The sequence below is a fragment of the Suillus plorans genome (assembly GCF_016647745.1).
Source record: "Suillus plorans strain S12 chromosome Unknown HD556scaffold_2, whole genome shotgun sequence".
Classification (NCBI taxonomy): Eukaryota; Fungi; Basidiomycota; class Agaricomycetes; order Boletales; family Suillaceae; genus Suillus; species Suillus plorans.
The window spans coordinates 1,245,794-1,263,450 of NW_024537386.1; the positions used below are offsets into that span (position 1 = coordinate 1,245,794).

Sequence of the window (17,657 nt, forward strand, 5' to 3'; positions counted from 1 at the left end):
GCATAACAACGACGATCCATTTTACATCAAATATTTATGGTCTGGTTACAGAACCTACGCAGGTAGATACAGGTAACACGCTAGTAGTTGAATTTATTCATTTCGTTTGTTTGGTGTTGTTAGGATCGAAAGGTCTTGAAGCTTGATTACTTAAATCGATCACAGTCCCAAACGCTATCGCACTAAGAAATTAGCAATGTTATGGATCCACAAGACAGACAATTAACTCTACCTGCCTTTCTCAAAGTCCTCACGAGCAACAATGTGCCTGTACCCAAAGCAATGGCGGTGGCCAGCAAAGTGTTCGTCTGCTCAATTAGCAAGTCTGTATGAATAACTGTGATCTCAGGTACAAGGAATCCAATACGGCTAGCCTCCTTGCACAACTTACAGATCTGAAGCTAAAAGTCAGTGGCGTAGAAGACAAGGAAACGCGGAAACTCGTGCTAGCTGCGATTCGCAAAGCGGGGTACATTGCGCAGCCTTCGCGGCTGGGTTTGGAACCGAAACCAAAAAGTGACAGATCCAAGAGTTTTGATGGACAGCCCGTAGCAGGTCCGTCTGAACCGAGGGTTTCGAATGCAGTGCAGGTCGTGGTGAGTCCACGTTCCGTTGCATAATTTGCGTGCTAAATTACATAGACCACGCCAGTCAAGCGGAAGCGGAAGCGGGATGATGACTTACTAAACGAGCTCCTTCCAGACGGACCTCCGGATGAAGCTGCTGCATACGGCAGCTTGGAGTTTAATGAGGTATTAGATGAGACGGTACAGTTCAATTCTTCACTCGTTCAATCAGATGTGTTCAGCACGTGTCTTTTAGGTTCTCAACACGAAGTTTACGGTTGTGAATCGTGCGCCATTGATGACAGCCTGGGCAACTGTAGTTGCGGAGCGCTTAGGATTTGAGCGGGAGGAAGCGCTTAGCATTGGTACGTACCAGCCAGTTGGCATGGTGGATGCACTCAAACGTCACGAAGCTTCCGTTTATACCGAAATGAATGCGATATCAAAGGGCGTATCCTTAGGTCTCTTTGACAAACCACGTGAGAAAGAGATAGAACTTATCAAGGATAGCACACAACCTTATGTCGACTTACTAGGAAGAAGGTACGTTTCTTGGCAGGTCTTGGCATCTTTTACTGACACCGTGATTATTGATAGAATGTATGTCCATCTGTCTGTCTATGTACACGTTCTAACGTTCTGTGGCCATTCTGCCAGACCCCTGTATCGGACACAGAACGAGACATGGCGTGCTCTGGACAACACCTCGCCGGCTCTCCCCAGTACAGCATTTTCGTATATATCTCGTGCGTTTCGACAGACGACTCCGTACGTGATTGGCGCCCTTCGATTGTTGGCCAAAAGCTTCCCACCCCCAGAGCTCAATAACAAAGGTTTTGGATTGTATGCCGAATTCAGACCTGATGTAGATGGGTGGGGTAAGCGTGGCGAAGTGCGCTGCGAACAAATTCTATCACTCCGGAAGAAGGACAGAAGCACCGTCGCTGAGACCGCTGTGAAAGGCGATGTTGTAAAGCTGGAAGTCAATCACGATTCGAGACCAACTCAAGGTGCGGGTGGGATACAATCTGGTACGTCGGAAGGACCGGAACACAAGAAAGCACGAGCGATGACCCTGGAGGAGTACGAAGCTGCATTGGATCAGGATGACACATTTAATGATGTAGACCTGAACTTTGAATTTTAATTCAGCAATGAATCTGATTCAATTCGGATTACCACAACGACATATAGCCGTCACAGAGCATCGGCAGAACACTTCTGTATTCAACAAGTACCCTGCTTGGCGGTGTCCAAAACACCGATGCCATCGACTGCATCATTGGGTGTAGTGCGATATTGATCGGTTTTCATCATGATTGCACTACCCTTACCATATTTTCGACATTACAGCCCAATGACGGTGGTGAGGGTGCGTCTAGGAGGCGACTATTCCATGGACAGAGGACTTTGGAAGAGTAAAGCGACGCGTTATATTCTGCGTTGAAGGGTTCGCAGTGGCAGCCTAGATGGCAGGGGTAAGGCATCTGTTTGTGGCATTTTCCAATTATGTTGTGCATTTCCGACTTCTCTGGTGGTGTGTCGATAAAATCTTATATTATTGGCCTCGGATGAGCTGTGATGCTGCCTGGTCAGTCATCTCTTGCAATCAGCATCGATATACTGGGTGTGTCGCCTTACACACATTTTGCTTTCTTCTTCTGACCAGCTGCATACAACAAATGTCCCGAGAATATCAGTGATAGATGCAGTGGGTATTTTACTTTGATACCTGCGTTCCCGTCCAGTAAACTGTACTCTGATGTAGGGGATTCTTAAGCAGCTCGTCAATTCAATATAATGACTGCCACAGCTGTGAGTTTGTTCACTGTGTGTGACCCTCCGAGGTTGATCGCAAACCGTATTTGTTAGGCCATATTGTGTACGTCATACTATATTGAGTGTGGTCGTAGCTGCGATACTGAGCATCTAGGAGTAAGATGTCCCCCTCAAAGTCACGGTGTTAATGAAAACTCATGCGGCCTACCGTGACTTTGCGAGGTGACAGGTTCCTTGGGTTATCTCCAGTGATATCGACGGTATGCAGACCTGTGACTATCCTCTACATGTCACCATGGTTTATGATTTCTATAGGACTTATATTCGCTAAACGTTCAGATTCATATTGAAGTTTGTGTTGGGACCACGCCTGATCATTAGCCTTCGAGAATGTGAACGTTAAGCTCGTAGGTCGACTCCGATGCAGAGACCGACATGACTGCAATTTTTTCCAGGAGTAGGCCGCCGCCCGCCCGCCATGTGCATAATGCACATGTAATACTGTGTAGCACGAGAAATGTTTGATATGACGAGCTTTTCTTGAGCACACCGCCTTCAGGGGGCGGCCGGGAAAAGTTTTGTCATGGTATGTGATATATGATTAGTTATCTGGTCATCATGCATCAGGAAGGAAGTAATTGATTCCTGTTGCAACACTATGTGAACAAAGCCCCCTCGTGCTAATATTTCTATGTCCCTTCAAGCTGGCGTATCCGATGTATAAATTTATTGGCAGAGCGAGGTATGATATTGCTAGGGGGATATACTGGTTTGTAGGCTTGACGGTGCCAAGACATTACGATCTTCGGCCACCGGCTACCGTCATGGGGTAATAATACTCAGGCCCAGGTTTGTCTGTTGTGGTGGTCCTCGTGGTCCTGTCGAATGCCATGGGCAACACAAATTGACAAAAAGAATTTTGGGCCCAACCGGGAATTGAACCCGGGACCACCCGCAGCTTCAACACCTTGTGTTGGGGATCGCTCCCGAAGCGGGTATCATACTACTAGACCATTGGGCCTTGGGTTAGGGCCCGCCATTGACTCATATGACCAAAGGAGAGAATTCGGTTTATTCTCCGACACAATTGTCCCCTTAGTCGAGACGACATTATGGCAAGCCTTGCGGTCGCGAAGTTTGTTGTGCACGAGCATGCGAAGATCTACACCTGAATCTCAGTGTCTGGACATGGGCCGCCACAAAGGAACTACAGGACACATGGGAGGTGCCATCATCTGCGACAAGCCGACCGTCAGAGAAGTGGAAGGCGCAAGTGGAATGTGTACAGAGGAAACCGCAGACGAAGAATATATATGAGGCGACTTGAACATTGGACTGGGACATAATGATATCACACTGATGAACTCAACATTGAATATTGAATACTATATAACAGCCATGAATATGATCCATTAATGCACCGTTCATAGCATAAATGAGTGTTCTGAAAATCGTACGTGACGGCTGCGAAGCCTATCTACATCTAGTGCCACATCTATACAGCATATTGTCAGTCGACCCCGCGTCCCGCACCTGTTGCGTAGTACAAAGATTACGAAGACAACTTAAAGTTTTTTGATGATAGCATTGGTGAATTCCGATGTCGTTGCCGCACCTGCAGATGAAGCAATGGGAAAACGAGTCTCGATAGATCACGGTGTATTACTCACCACCCATATCTGCAGTCCTAACCTCTCCGGCGTTAATGACATCGAAGGTCGCGCTTGCAATACTGTTGGCGATGGAATCGAGACTGCGGGAGGAGAGTGTAAGAATTATGAGAACAAGGCCATACCGGACAACATACCCAAGATGTCTGAGCATCATGGTGGCACTCAAAACCATAGCAGTAGGGTTGGCACGGTTGGTGCCCATGATGTCTGAAGCAACGTGTCTACATCCAGGCTCGAAGAGAGCATAGTCCTGAACAAATGTTAATAACCGGTGGAGCCAAATCCAAGTGTGCGACATACACGGCCGATGTTGCATCCTGGAACAATACCAGGTCCGCCGACAAGTGCGGCCCCAATGTTGGAAATGATGGCACCGTACAAATTGGGCATGACCATGACATCGAACTGGCCAGGTTTGGCTACCAGTTGCATGGATCTAGGTAGTATTAGCCGACTGGAGCGGAAAGGGGAGAGACGCCTTACGTGTTGTCGATAATCATATCATTAGACACGATGCCTAGAGATTTGTACTCCTCCGCAATTCGACGGAAGGTGTTCAAGAATAGACCATCACCAAGCTTCATGATGTTGGCCTTGTGCACACAAGTCACTTTCTACAAATGAGTGCTTGTCAGCACAGCTCAAATCGGAAATGAAGGTCACAACCAACCTTGCGGTTGTTCTTGAGGGCAAAGTCAAAAGCGAAGCGCGTAATACGCTCCGCCTTGGCCCTTGTGGAAACCTTCAGACTTTCCACTACACCAGGGTAACTCTGGTGCTCCAAGCCAGAGTATTCACCCTCGGTGTTTTCACGAATAATAGCAAAGTCGACGTTGGAGTGGCGTGTAGGGAATCCAGGGAGAGACTTGCACATCACAACAGATGCATAAATGTCGAGTTGTTGACGCATGGCGACGTTCCATGAAATATGACCGGTTTGAGAGATTGGCGTGAAGAGAATACCTATGACGACAAAGATGAATGTTGTTTCTTTGTGTCTGTGACTCAGTAGAAAGAATAACTTACCCTTGAGACCAACTCTATTGCGCTTGAGACTTTCCATTGCCTGCTTGAAAAGATCCTCCCCTGCTGAAGATACGCCGGAGACATCATACTGCTCCCACTCGATGGGCGCATTTACATGCTCGAAGATCTCCTTGACAGAGTCTGTGATTTCACCGCCAATACCGTCACCGGGTATGAGGGTAACCTGAATACGCTCGATACCAGGACTGTATCCAAGGGTAAATCCACGCACCGTATATACGCCGCCGTACTTGGTCGGTAGCTGATGATAGTATCGATACGATAAGTTCGGTAACGCTATTCGGGTTGGGCGTGGAACTTACTCTTTGCGTGACTTTTGGAAAACCAGCCGAAAGAGTGGTTATAGTTCGCTTGAAAAAAAGGTGAACATCACGCCATCTCATAAATGCAATTACCTACCGACTGCTGAAGAGCAGGGCGGGTCACCGCCGACAGAGCGTTGCGGAACATTACTTACAGATGTTGTGGAATGAAGGAAAGAAACGGAGTTATCGTACAGGTAGCGGGTCGGTTAGTTTTGGTTTTAGACATAAATTGTAGGAAAAATATGAAGAGAGGCGCCGCGCCGTGTAATCGGTTCACTTCATTTATTTCAATTCCGCGTTTGTCCGTACCAAAATTGCTCCCATTTCACTCACTCTCTCTCCTTACAAGTCCTCCTCCCTTAGTTTCCTTTCCAAAAGGCTCAATGGCTGCCGCCCGTACTGCTTTCTCTCGTGTTGCTCCTGCTATCGCAAATGTTCGTGCACGTCCTTCATTGGCTCTAAAACGTGCTGCTTTCGCTCGCGGATATGCGACAGCAAGTGAAAACTCGGTAAGAGTTGCGCGTCATTCTCATGTATCATGCCAATTCTGAATAATTTCGTAGATGACAGTCCGTGACGCACTCAATGTTGCCATGGAGGAGGAGATGGTGCGCGACGAGACCGTCTTCGTTCTCGGTGAAGAGGTAGCTCGCTACAATGGTGCCTACAAGGTCACCAAAGGTCTTCTTGACAAGTTCGGGGAGAAGCGTGTCGTTGATACTCCCATTACTGAGATGGGTTTCGCTGGTATTGCTGTCGGTGCTGCACTCTCAGGTCTACGACCAATGTAATACACTCTTTTCCTTCTGGCGTGTTTTTCTGATTGTTTTGCTTAAAGATGCGAGTTCATGACCTTCAACTTTGCCATGCAAGCCATTGACCAGATTGTCAACTCTGCTGGAAAGACTTACTACATGTCCGGTGGAAACGTACCCTGTCCCGTTGTCTTCCGTGGCCCCAACGGTGCTGCCTCTGGTGTCGGTGCCCAGCACTCCCAAGATTACGCAGCTTGGTATGGCTCAATTCCCGGTCTCAAGGTTGTCAGCCCTTGGAGCGCCGAGGATTGCAAGGGTCTTCTCAAGGTTCTTATTTTCTACAGTTCTCCGTTTGTGTGGCTAACAACTCCAACAGGCTGCTATTCGAGATCCTAACCCAGTCGTATTCCTCGAGAATGAGATGATGTACGGTGTTACCTTCCCCATGTCTTCAGAAGCCATGTCAGACAACTTCACCATTCCCATCGGCAAGGCAAAGGTGGAGCGTGAAGGAACCGATGTCACTATCGTGGCACATAGCAAGATGGTCACTCACAGTCTAGAGGCCGCTGATATTTTGGCAAAGGAGGGTATCAAGGCTGAGGTTATCAACCTCCGTAGCATCCGTCCTTTGGATATTGACACCATCAAGGAATCAGTCAAGAAGACCAACCGGTCAGGCAGTCATTTAGCTTAATGGATTGTTACTCAACTTTTGCGTTACACAGTCTACTTATCGTCGAGGGTGGTTTCCCCGCCTTCGGTGTTGGTTCCGAGATCTGCGCACAGATCATTGAGAGCGAAGCCTTTGACTACCTTGATGCTCCAGTTGAGCGGGTAACTGGTGCTGATGTTCCTACACCTGTACGTGTCATACCCTAATATGACTACATACCAATACTAATACTTTTTATTAGTACGCCACCAACCTGGAGGCACTCGCATTCCCCGATACACCTGTCATCGTCAAGGTCGCCAAGCGGGCACTTTACAGGACCAACTAGGCACACTTTTACTTTTGTCCACTGCATTTGCTTTCATAATTACACACTCATGGGCGTTAGTAGTCCTCTGGTCGCAATAGATATATCACCCGTCTAAATTGGACATGGTCAGACCGGCGTCCGTGCCCGGTCCGTAAAAGTTGCTCTCTTGCCAAGTCGTGGGGTTAATAATTGCTCACACCATGTCACCTGTCAGTGTCATGAGTTACTGAAGCGCTGAATGTTTGTTTCAATTGCGCCATGTGATTTCTTCCTCAGGTGAGAGTGTTCAGTTGTAAGGTTTCCCTATCGGGACCCGCGAGTCTTTAAATTTTATTGGCTTCTCTTCGGTCCATTCGCCCCTGTGAGCATACAAGTGGTACTAGGCTACACAGCATGTCAGTGCTCATGATATATCCACATTCTCATAATATTCAAGAGTTGTTCAAGAGGACATGAGTCACATGGTCATAGCTATCAAGTTACTACTGCATAGGCCTTCCTTCACTTCTCCTCCTCAATTCACGTTCGGTGATTCACTTATAAGTTAAAGTTTAATTTACATTCCTGGTCGTGTCATTTTTCTAGTCCGAATCAACCCGACCATCAAGAGCGTCCACGTAGTAGGACCCATTGATACTCCATTCCCATCGGAAGGGATGACAACGATCACGATCGAAGCGGTTGATGGAACGTATAAAGTTTGTACCTGACTTGATGTCAGGAGTGTATGACAAGTACCATGTACAAACATGGAGAAGACCTGATAGAAAATACACGTCATTTCATGTGATACACACTTGTTACTAATCGCCACCTTCCACAATTTCTTGGGTATCACTACATGCCAAGTCGGATACGAACGGCGTTCGCATGGGCTTGCAGCCCTTCGCAGTCTGCCAATGTCACTACGATAGGTCCCAACGTCTGTAGTCCTTCCATAGTGACCTCCTGCGACGTTATGTGCTTCTGGAAAGACTGTGTATTGACACCGCTGAACTGGCGTGCATATCCGTTTGTGGGAAGGGTGTGGTTCGTGCCCGAAGCATAGTCTCCGCAACTACAGTCATACGATCAACAGAAGGCGTATGTCTGATGAATAAAACTACTTACCTTTCGGGAGAGTACGGCCCTACGAACACGCTGCCTGCATTTTTTACGTGATCGACCCAAGCTGGTGCGTCCCTCAAGTGTAAAATGAGATGCTCAGGAGCGTAATCATTTGAAAACTCCATGGCAATATCTGTCCCTTGTGTTTTCACGATCAAACTTTTTGCCACGCTTTCGCGTACGATGTCGACACGACCCAACGCGTGCGCTTGTTTATCCACCTCTTTTTCGACTTCTGCAAGCATAGTCTCCGAGAGAGATGAAGCGACCAAGACAACTTGAGAATCGATACCATGTTCAGCTTGTGAAAGTAGGTCGGCCGCGACAAAAGCAGGGTTACATGTATCATCTGCTATCACCTTGAGGGGAAGTACCGTATTCGTTAGTCTTCCAAGGACAACGAACACGGTACGTCCGCAGTTGAAAAACCAGAGCTACTTACCAGTACCTCGGATGGCCCAGCAGGCATATCTATTGATACCAGTGCATCCGTGTCATTTTGTACGAGCATCTTCGCAGCTGTAACCCATTGATTCCCTGGCCCGAAAATCTTGTCAACTTTTGGAACAGTCTCTGTGCCATACGCCAGAGCAGCAACTGCTTGAGCCCCACCGGCTCTGAGAATGGCATGTGCGCCCACTTTATGAGCAACATAAAGTACCTCCGGGGAGATACTTCCATCAGCCCTGGGTGGTGTAGCCATGACGATTTTTTCACAGCCAGCGACTTGGGCTGGGACACCTAGCATAAGTGCCGTGGAAGGGAGAACGGCAGTGCCCCCTGGAACATAAAGTCCCACCCGCGCGATGGGGCGGGCAAAGCGGGTGCATGTCACCCCTGGCATAGTTTCCACAACAAGTGGAGCACCGTCAATTTGAGCGGCGTGGAATTTGTAAACGTTGCTGTAAGCAGCGTCAATAGCATCGCGTACAGCAGGATCGAGGTGCTGTGCTTCTGGTGCAAGAGGGTAGAAGGGTGGAAGGAGAAGTGGGGTATCCAATTGAACCTTGTCAAATTTGGCGGTGAGCTCACGTAGAGCAGAGTCTCCGCGAGCGCGAACATCATCAACTATGGGCTTGACCTTGGCAATCATTTCATCTGATCTGAGAACAGGTCGCTTAAGAAGCTTGGCGCGGTCCTCGAGGGATACAGCAGAGATATCAACTGTCTGCATTTGAATGGGCCCATTTCGGTCAAAAGGCGGCTTGCTAGAGGGTGTCGATGAAGCTCTAGGCGCTTCCGCCTTGGGTAATTCTGCTTTGGGAGGCTCAGCCTTGGGCAGCCACTGTTGCTTCGCATTTCCTGGCCTTCGACTGATCTTCATCGCCTTCTTGTCTAGTGAGCGCTCAATATCCCTGATGCTCACACCAGCAGCAACACAGCGTGTTAGGGTAAAGTAGATGAGATCAGCAGCCTCGAATGCCACTTCCTCCTTTGTCTTTGCACGACACAGTTCATCGGCTTCTTCCATTATCTTTGCTTTCAGGAGCTCCTCGTCATTAAAAAGGCGGCGAGTATATGAACCCTGCGGCGCGTCAACTAAACGTAAGGCCAAAGTACGCTCGAGAGCGGCGAGTCCGTCTAAATCGCCGAAGCATGAGGCGCGGTTAAGGTGGCAGAAACCAGCGCCGTGCTGTACCACGCTAAACTCGAGCGCATCGGTATCGCAGTCTACGCGAATGCGTACGACGTCCTGCGTGGCCCCGGAGGTCTCGCCCTTGCGCCATAAACCGTGTTTTCTGGAGTGATATACCCCTTTGCCTGTGCGGATTGACTCAGCAACCGATTCACAAGACGAATAGACCAGGCCTAGAGAGCGTTTGCCCTGAGGATCAGAAGATACTACTGTTGGGAAAAGTCCGTCAGAGCGATCTGAAACAATTGGTGCAAGGAATGCGTCTGCGATGCTAATCATTGTTTGGGAAGTAGAGCCGAGGGTGAGCTGGGAGAAAGGAATGACAACAGATGCGCCAACGGCTGCGAGTTTTCTAATGATTGAGGGTGTGGGGAGATCAGGTGCTAAAACGTGCACTGCTGCGCCGACGAAGAAGCGTGATACGGAGTGGACAAGGTCTACATCAAAGCCAAAGCCACTCGAGGAAGAAGTTTTAAGCAAGACGCCAGACACAGCGTTGCGAACGGAGTCGGAGACAGCGCTCACGTTAGCGACATCGAGGAGAAGGAGTAATCGATGAGGAGGCACCGTCCCAAGCAGACTTTTGGCAAGAGAAAGAGGCACAATGGCCTTGTCGGCGCCATTGTCAAGGAGGGTGATGATTTCATTGGCATCAGTAGATGTACTATCTTCCACAAGAAAATAACGGATTGTGCTTTCCGGGGTTGATCCAGATCTGGCGATGACTGGAGCAACACGCGAGACTGCGAGGAGGAGCTCCTCGTCGACAGACTCGCTGTCGAGTAAAGCAAGAAATGGGAACATGACAAAACTTCACAAGAAGATTGACTCCGACAGATGGATGGATAATCTTGACTTCTATTAGATCCTCCATGTCATGTACATTACAAAGGCCTGCTTTTCAACGGTCCAATAGTGTAGCGGTTATCACCCAAGATTCTGAAACACGCTTTCTTGTGACCCAGGTTCGATTCCTGGTTGGACCTACATTTTTTCTCCTTTCCGTTCTGATACTTATGTAAGCGCTGTAATTTCAAAAGTTGACTTGCCAAGACAGGACATGCCGCTGCACACGGCTGAAGCACATTCTTCAGCCAGCAGAGAAGGAACTACAACTTCACATAACTCGTCTACAGACTCCAAAGATGTAGCATCAGAGTTATCCCTGAATAAGGGGCCGTGATGTCAATCAGATAAGTTAGATACCTATCAAACGGAGCAGGTAATGTCTTCCTCACTTCAAGTTCACTCTCGCTATAATCTCTTCGTGCAGTGACATGTGAGGCCTTGAAGGCTGAGCGCTGAGCGGTCGGCACGGAGGCCGGAAGATAAGCTATTATATTCCCTCTTCTATTTTTCAAATCTGAGTTCACAAGGAGAATATGTCGGATGCCATTTGCAATGGTGTGTCGGTGATGCCGATGTCACTACTGTCCCCTACATAGTTTTCAAACTTCTTGTGAGAGAGTAGGCACATCTTATGATGGCTCGCTTGTGCGTACACTCACACAGCTTATCTGACTTGGAGGAATTCCATTCACCTTATCTGAGGACTTCTATCCACCTTATCTGAGGACTTCCATCCACCTAGCCCCCCCCCCCGCAAGATGTCTCCTCAGGTGAGGCTGCGTTACGACTGCAGGTCGACTCTGTACTCACCTAGTCATTCTCAGAATATACGCATCGACGTTCACCATCATGTCTTTCTCGACGCTCAGAAAAAGGCGAAGAAAAGCTTGGAAGTAGGCTTCCGAACACCAGAGGAAAATCTACCTTGGACACCACAGATCAGTTTGGCTGCAATGGACAAGCTGGGGATTCAAACAACGATTCTTTCTCCCCCTCCAGTCTCATCCAATGGAGCGGAAAATCGCGCGGAAGTGAGGAAACAGAATATTTACTCATCGCAATTATGCGCCACATATCCTGGAAGATTCGGATTTTTTGCTTACCTCCCCTTCCTGGATGATGTTAAGGGTACATTTTCCTGTAAAGCTTCCTTCCGCATCGTTGGTCTTACGTCCTTTGCGAAACACAGGTACGTTGGAGGAGATCGCCTTCTCCTTTGACGTTCTTGGTGCAGATGGAGTGGCTCTGATATCGAGCTATGGGGATGGCAAGTCTGCGAGTACGGCGTTTTGAATTGCAATGCGCTACAAACAATGACACAATGTTGCCTTAGAATATGTCGCCGACGATTTATATGATCCCATCTGGGAGGAACTAGACCGAAGACATGCCGTCGTGTTTTTGCATGGCGCTCAGACGCCTTCCTCTACTCCTTACCCTCATCCGTGGCTTGGCGTGCCAATTTCTGAGGTGAGTTCGATAGAATCCAAATAAATGCTCTCGCTCACTCTAAGAAGGTCCCCAACGAGACCTACAAGGCTGCTGCCCACCTGGTGGTCAGCGGGAAAAAGCGACGCTTTCATAACGTGAACATAATCCTCACTCATTTGGGCGGGAGCACGCCATTTCTTGCTCCACGTGTTGCTGCCCTTTCACATTACATGGGCTGCCCGTTGACGCCGGACGAGATCATAGAAGATTTCAAGAGCTTTTATTTCGAGACTGCTCTTAGCGCGCACGAGACGACGCTTACCGCAATGGCGACATTCGTACCATCTGACCGCCTCCTCTTCGGAACTGATTTCCCAGGTATTTAGCTGCGCGATGCATTACATAATTGATAATGATCCTGTTTTTAGCCGTGAGTATCAAGACAGTCGAGTGGTACACACAGAACTTGGAGAATCATTTCGCCGGAAGACCATTGGACCTCGCTAATACCATGCACGAAAATGCTCTTAGGCTCTTTCCAAACCTAGGAAAAAGCAAAGACGTTTCCAACGGTGGACAGCAGATCAACGACGGGCCATAACACGCTGTAAATTGGTGAAAGGATGCATTGGAGGCCGTACAAAGTGATGAAGTATGCAAAGGATCATAAATTCGATCTAAGGTAGCAGAAATGTAAATAGATGTCTATACACCGAGCCTGTACAAAACATCAACCCAGTTACGAATGAACAAGAGCCAAAAAAAACGTACCTTCGCTTGCTATGTTCATAGACAACATAGGATATAGAGACTGAAGGAATGACCTATGACAGTGATTAGCGTGGCAGCTACGCCATAACCCACAATAGTATACCTTCGCTAATGTCGGGAATAGTCCGCGATAAAATCCTCTCCACCCATCCCGTTGATATGTCCTCGTCACTACGTCCCAAGGACCCTTATAGCGCTGTGGATGGCCTGACGAACCTGATGCCTGTAACCGCGTCCGTACCAAATTTAACGGATACACGCTCGTGGCACCTACACTCCCAGATATGCTTCCAAAGGCAAGAATAGCAAGCACACCGGGCTCGTCTCTCCCAGTCGATCGCAAATATGCCAACTTCAATGCCTCAAAGGTGCTCATATCAATCGCCGAGTATCTGTGGTTCGATTAATGGAATAACTTTGTTGAGCCATCAGAATATTTACGGGAAAACTCCAATGAGACCGATCTTGTCTCCTGTCAGATGGAAGGCAAGGTCACCAACAACGCAAGACGAACCGTCAAACCGCGGTAGAAGGCTCGGAAGCGGCCAAGTTGCCACACTCTCCGGGCAGCACCCACGAGGCTTCGTTTCTGGTCGCCTGTCGAACTCATCATTTGTGTCTGTAAGGCACATGTTTATTATATTGTCAATCTAGGAACTCCTTTGCTTCATACCTTCAGTGTCTCGATTGGATATATACCTTCATGGTGATGAGATGAAGGAACGAACAGAAGGGGGATCCATGTTTACTCACTAAGCTGGCTTGAAATTCCGCCAAGACCTCCGGAGAGGAAGCGACTTGTTCCGCTAATGTCCCTCGTGTCCTCCACATGATCCCAATATTGTGCGAAAGCTCGTTTCTGTAGATGTTAGGTCCAGATAGACCGCAAACCAGAACAAGGTACATACAGCCGATTCATACGTCAAGAATTTGATAGCCGATTCAGGGAATATCTTCAGCACGGAAAGGCCATTGCCCGTCCAGAACGCAAGTGCACCGCCTTCGGAATAGATGCGTGCAACTGCGCCTGCGATCGCTTTTAATCCTCCCATCCCTGGCTTAGGTTGGATCGCAGCGCCGCCCATCTCAGGAGGGCGAGTGATTAGGAAAATTTTCACACGATCAAAAGGCGCTGTACATGTTCGAGACACTTCGGCGAATGTTAACTCACGGCGCAGTCAAGAGTCATAGTTGCGTACCAGCTCCTGCAAATCCACCAGCCATGAGAAACTTGAAAGCAGTGGGAGCTTGTAACCAGTCATGGTGTTCCTCTACCTCGTCATCGAATTCGTCGAATTCGTCATCTCCAATCACATCGGAACTATCCCATAGTGATAGTAGAGGCTTGTCTTCCGCACTGAGACTGACGTCACCTGAAAATAATATTCACGCTTCGAATCATGGATGACGGGGATGAAATGTCAAACCTTCCATCGTTACCCGCGCCGCTCCCCTTCCATCATCTCCCATAAACCTCTTCACTTCGTAGTATTGGTATATCTCAGCCGCGGATGCCTTTCGAGGTAATAATAATAAGAAATCCCTGAACTCCCGAAAGTTGATCATGTGTGAATGTGGCGACCAAGTCAGATACGTCATGAAGTCAGTCAGTGTGGACGGCGGAAGTGTTATCCCTGGAAAATCATAAGGGCGAGCCATGCAAGATCACACGAATCTCACCGGCTTTGCCCAATGCTAATGCCAATTCCTGCGCATCGAGGTGGCCATTGCCATCGAGATCCAGCTCATCGTGGAATATCGACCATAATTCTAAACCGCCTTTGTAAGATATACCCAGCACGCCGTAACACAAAGTACTCACCAGCTTCCTTAGTCTCGGCATACCGCCGAAACTCAGGCCACCTAATATGACTAGGCCGTTCATTCGTTATGTGACCTCCACACTTCCCAAGGAGCTCATACTCATATACCTTCTTCATTTCCTCCGCTCTCTGTGCCACCAGCGGGTCCCCCGCAGGAAACGTTCTTGATGCAGCTACTCCCGATCCATGGTAGCTCGAATTAGGCAAATGCTTCCATAGTTCGTGCAAATGTCTCTCCCGCTCCTCCTTTCCCTCTTGCTTTCGAAACTCGAGAAGATTGTGCGGAACCAGATGAAAGGGAGGAGGGTCGGACCTCAGTCGCGGGATGAATGGCCGATCATGGGCACCGGTGAGACAGGACTCGTAAAGTTCACGGCTCGTGGGGTGTTTTTCTGGAGCGTCCGCCATGAACTCAAGCCGGGCGAGATATATAGATTGTGATGCCCGATTACGATAGTCAGTGTAGAATTCATGAAGACATTCTACACGTTTTTGAAACGTTCAGCTGGCGTAGTGTAGACCAATAGAAAACTGATGGAGTTCTGTTTACCACTGCTTGCCGAACCAAATTTAAACCGGTCATGCTCCCAGTCACTTGGCAGATTCTGTCAAACAAGTTGAAACAACTGTTGCAAATCAGTCGTGAAAAATGTGCTGCATAGTCTTTACAAAGAAATGGTAGTGTAAGAATGCACAAATGCGAAGTACAGTAAAGTTACAGTAAAATAGTTTCATTGTCCATCAGAGTCCCAATAAACATAGCAAATGCACAAAGAAGACCAAGTTTCCACTACATTACAAACAACATAGACCAGATATGAAACGCTTGAAGCCACTTGCGACCGACTGCCACCAGCTGCGCCTTGCCCGACCAGCGGCATCTCGATCAAGGAGGGCAGCAGGGAACTCAGAGGCGTCCCGAGTAATCTCTTTATTGATCAGGCCTTGAGCAGAGGGAGTAGCAGTACCCTCGGTCCATTTCTCAGAATTAAGAGTGAAATTAAGAGTCGAGTTGAGAGTAGAGGGACGCCTATCGTGACCAGGAGAGTACGTGGGAGGTTGAGAATACTTATCATGCCCAGCATGATTAGAAGGAGAGGAGACATCATAGTGAGCCAGCACACTTGCAGGAGGTGTCGGCAGCGATGGCTTGGGAGGTACAGGCGGAGGTCCTGGCTTCTCAATCGAGATCAACGGAGCCGCGTCATGGTCTTGTTCACGAGAAGCCAAGGGAAGTGTGGAGTGGGGTGCCTTGCGTCAGTTGTCAACCCAAAGTACTTATTCAAAGGTAAGGCACATTACACATACTAGTTGTGATATGATAGTAGGCGTTGGCGAGTCACATCCAGATCCAGCTGATCTGGGCCTCTTGCGTTGGTTGGGGATTGGGGGCGTCGGGGGGCGAAATTCCTACAGAGTATGAAGACTCGATCTGGAAATATTTGAAGTCTACACGCACCTCTTGATAAGACGGCTGCCGTGCCGTGGATCGCATTAGGTGTTCCCAAGGCGTGGGCGAATTTGGACGAGACACGAGTTCCTCGTCGTGGTAGCTCTCAGTAGGTGTAGGAGGAGTAAAGTTCATAGTTCCTGATGTCCCCCAATCCTGTGATATATGAGTAAAGTTTGGATTCCTTGATCCAAGGATTAGCGTACAGGCGTTGAGGGTGACAGCCTTTCTGTGGAGGGTCCAGCATCGGTCCCATGAGCGTCGTGGCTCGATGGGCCCACGACTGTGATAATAGCAGGCAGGCCAGACGTCGCTCTTCCCTCTCTAGATACCGCCCGGTCAATTGCGTTACGCCAGTCGGGGGGTAGCTTGAATAAATCGGTGAATATTCAGCTCTTTTAACAAGGAACGTGTGCATGTACTTACAGGAGGAGCATCCTGATTGATAGAAGTGTGTGAAAAAGAAAACCGTCTCGTGGAGCTCGTCGGCGAACCATGGGGAGAAGCCGGGGGCGAGGGAATGAATTTTGGGACGGGCTTCCTATAACTCGAAGTTCGGCTGGATAGCTTCGGTGCCGACATTGTGACAGAATAGACAAATGTGGTGGGAGACGGTGACTTATGTGCGACGACCTCTTTAAGTCGAGACGTATGTGGCACCAATTATACCACAATTATAGCTTGTTGCTTTGCGTGGGCCTAGGATCAAAGTAGTCGTATAACAATTAAAGAAAATAATGATGAAAGAGAGAAAGGAACGGACTTCATATATAGAAACGCCTCGAGTTTATCCCGAGGCGGAAGTCATTAAGGCTTGGGAAATTCCTTCTCTCTCGTCAGCAGCCACGCTTTGGACGTACAGAAGGCTCACCTCATGTATACCGCACGTGTGGCTGCGTTTGACTGGCTACAGTCACAATGAGACAACCGATCGCGACGAGCGCGAATCCTGACAAACAGGTCAGAGGGGAGTCCCAAGTTGCAAAATTGTTTGCCACCGGCATTCATTGATTAGTCGAGGACAAAGAACGATTTCCGCAGCCGTAAAGTCTTAATAGCACGATTCATAAAGCATTGTGCTCACGTACCTGATCTCCAAGGATAACTCCGAGCTTGTAACTTGTTAGGCTGTGAGGAGTCTGGAGGAGTGCACCCTGTACATTTCGGAGTCAGTTCACCCCAATTATGGCATATCCTCTGTAATGAAACTTTCACTCTATTGAACTTTGACTCCGCACTTCCTAACTTTTCCCGATGTGCTTTACATCATACCCGATAAGCACAACGATATATATATCATGATGATCAGTGGAGCACAAGTTCCGTCAACATTTCCCGGCGCCCAAAATCCGCTGCGAAGTAACATAGAAAAAGTCGGCAAACAGTGACCACCCTAACAGTAAGACATAATGCCATTGGATCAAGAAGATGAATAACTATATGTCAGTGAATTGCGTAGCTTTGTATGCGATTGAATTG

The 17,657-nt window shown here is 48.4% G+C and overlaps 8 protein-coding genes and 2 non-coding genes across 10 annotated transcripts; 4 read left to right on the forward strand and 6 right to left on the reverse strand.

Annotated features, from left to right (window-relative positions):
• The first annotated feature begins 110 nt into the window (after positions 1-110).
• On the forward strand, positions 111-1,843 carry HD556DRAFT_334202 (uncharacterized protein). The gene is made up of 7 exons (XM_041310309.1): positions 111-302; positions 350-596; positions 642-767; positions 823-931; positions 980-1,109; positions 1,164-1,166; positions 1,224-1,843. Exons 1-7 carry the CDS (start codon positions 202-204, stop codon positions 1,711-1,713), a joined length of 1,206 nt encoding a protein of 401 aa, XP_041167204.1. The 5' UTR covers positions 111-201; the 3' UTR covers positions 1,714-1,843.
• Positions 1,844-3,266: 1,423 nt separating this feature from the next.
• Positions 3,267-3,366, reverse strand: HD556DRAFT_t11. The gene has a single exon. It is a non-coding gene; the product is annotated as a tRNA-Pro (tRNA).
• A 72-nt stretch (positions 3,367-3,438) lies between these two features.
• HD556DRAFT_1323743 (uncharacterized protein) lies at positions 3,439-3,729 on the reverse strand. The gene has a single exon (XM_041301448.1). The coding sequence runs from the start codon at positions 3,687-3,689 to the stop codon at positions 3,456-3,458; it is 234 nt and encodes a 77-aa protein (XP_041167205.1). The 5' UTR covers positions 3,690-3,729; the 3' UTR covers positions 3,439-3,455.
• On the reverse strand, positions 3,730-5,625 carry HD556DRAFT_1323746 (uncharacterized protein). The gene is made up of 10 exons (XM_041301449.1): positions 5,465-5,625; positions 5,368-5,415; positions 5,277-5,306; positions 5,045-5,228; positions 4,689-4,981; positions 4,502-4,632; positions 4,319-4,454; positions 4,153-4,268; positions 4,016-4,098; positions 3,730-3,960 (listed from the first exon to the last, which is right to left on the reverse strand). Exons 1-10 carry the CDS (start codon positions 5,513-5,515, stop codon positions 3,911-3,913), a joined length of 1,122 nt encoding a protein of 373 aa, XP_041167206.1. The 5' UTR covers positions 5,516-5,625; the 3' UTR covers positions 3,730-3,910.
• A 6-nt stretch (positions 5,626-5,631) lies between these two features.
• HD556DRAFT_1323749 (pyruvate dehydrogenase e1 component beta subunit) lies at positions 5,632-7,274 on the forward strand. Its single transcript, XM_041301450.1, has 6 exons — positions 5,632-5,879; positions 5,934-6,157; positions 6,209-6,452; positions 6,502-6,800; positions 6,854-6,989; positions 7,043-7,274. Exons 1-6 carry the CDS (start codon positions 5,754-5,756, stop codon positions 7,127-7,129), a joined length of 1,116 nt encoding a protein of 371 aa, XP_041167207.1. The 5' UTR covers positions 5,632-5,753; the 3' UTR covers positions 7,130-7,274.
• Positions 7,275-7,512: 238 nt separating this feature from the next.
• HD556DRAFT_1323751 (histidine biosynthesis trifunctional-protein) lies at positions 7,513-10,667 on the reverse strand. Its single transcript, XM_041301451.1, has 3 exons — positions 8,661-10,667; positions 8,222-8,577; positions 7,513-8,168 (listed from the first exon to the last, which is right to left on the reverse strand). The coding sequence occupies exons 1-3, from the start codon at positions 10,656-10,658 to the stop codon at positions 7,949-7,951; spliced, it is 2,574 nt and encodes an 857-aa protein (XP_041167208.1). The 5' UTR covers positions 10,659-10,667; the 3' UTR covers positions 7,513-7,948.
• Positions 10,668-10,760: 93 nt separating this feature from the next.
• On the forward strand, positions 10,761-10,840 carry HD556DRAFT_t10. Its single transcript has one exon. It is a non-coding gene; the product is annotated as a tRNA-Gln (tRNA).
• Positions 10,841-10,999: 159 nt separating this feature from the next.
• HD556DRAFT_1323756 (uncharacterized protein) lies at positions 11,000-12,927 on the forward strand. The gene is made up of 7 exons (XM_041301452.1): positions 11,000-11,076; positions 11,128-11,473; positions 11,528-11,831; positions 11,893-11,982; positions 12,037-12,173; positions 12,221-12,512; positions 12,563-12,927. The coding sequence occupies exons 2-7, from the start codon at positions 11,462-11,464 to the stop codon at positions 12,733-12,735; spliced, it is 1,008 nt and encodes a 335-aa protein (XP_041167209.1). The 5' UTR covers positions 11,000-11,076; positions 11,128-11,461; the 3' UTR covers positions 12,736-12,927.
• Positions 12,812-15,136, reverse strand: HD556DRAFT_1224580 (mitochondrial carrier; the record flags this gene model as incomplete). Its single annotated transcript, XM_041296960.1, has 11 exons — positions 12,812-12,958; positions 13,009-13,297; positions 13,347-13,369; positions 13,420-13,524; positions 13,579-13,604; positions 13,659-13,764; positions 13,814-14,055; positions 14,105-14,278; positions 14,333-14,539; positions 14,586-14,675; positions 14,728-15,136. 11 exons carry the CDS (start codon positions 15,134-15,136, stop codon positions 12,812-12,814), a joined length of 1,818 nt encoding a protein of 605 aa, XP_041167210.1.
• Positions 15,137-15,347: 211 nt separating this feature from the next.
• HD556DRAFT_335769 (uncharacterized protein) lies at positions 15,348-16,851 on the reverse strand. Its single transcript, XM_041310311.1, has 5 exons — positions 16,605-16,851; positions 16,385-16,546; positions 16,188-16,334; positions 16,037-16,138; positions 15,348-15,979 (listed from the first exon to the last, which is right to left on the reverse strand). The coding sequence occupies exons 1-5, from the start codon at positions 16,758-16,760 to the stop codon at positions 15,524-15,526; spliced, it is 1,023 nt and encodes a 340-aa protein (XP_041167211.1). The 5' UTR covers positions 16,761-16,851; the 3' UTR covers positions 15,348-15,523.
• Positions 16,852-17,657: the final 806 nt, after the last annotated feature.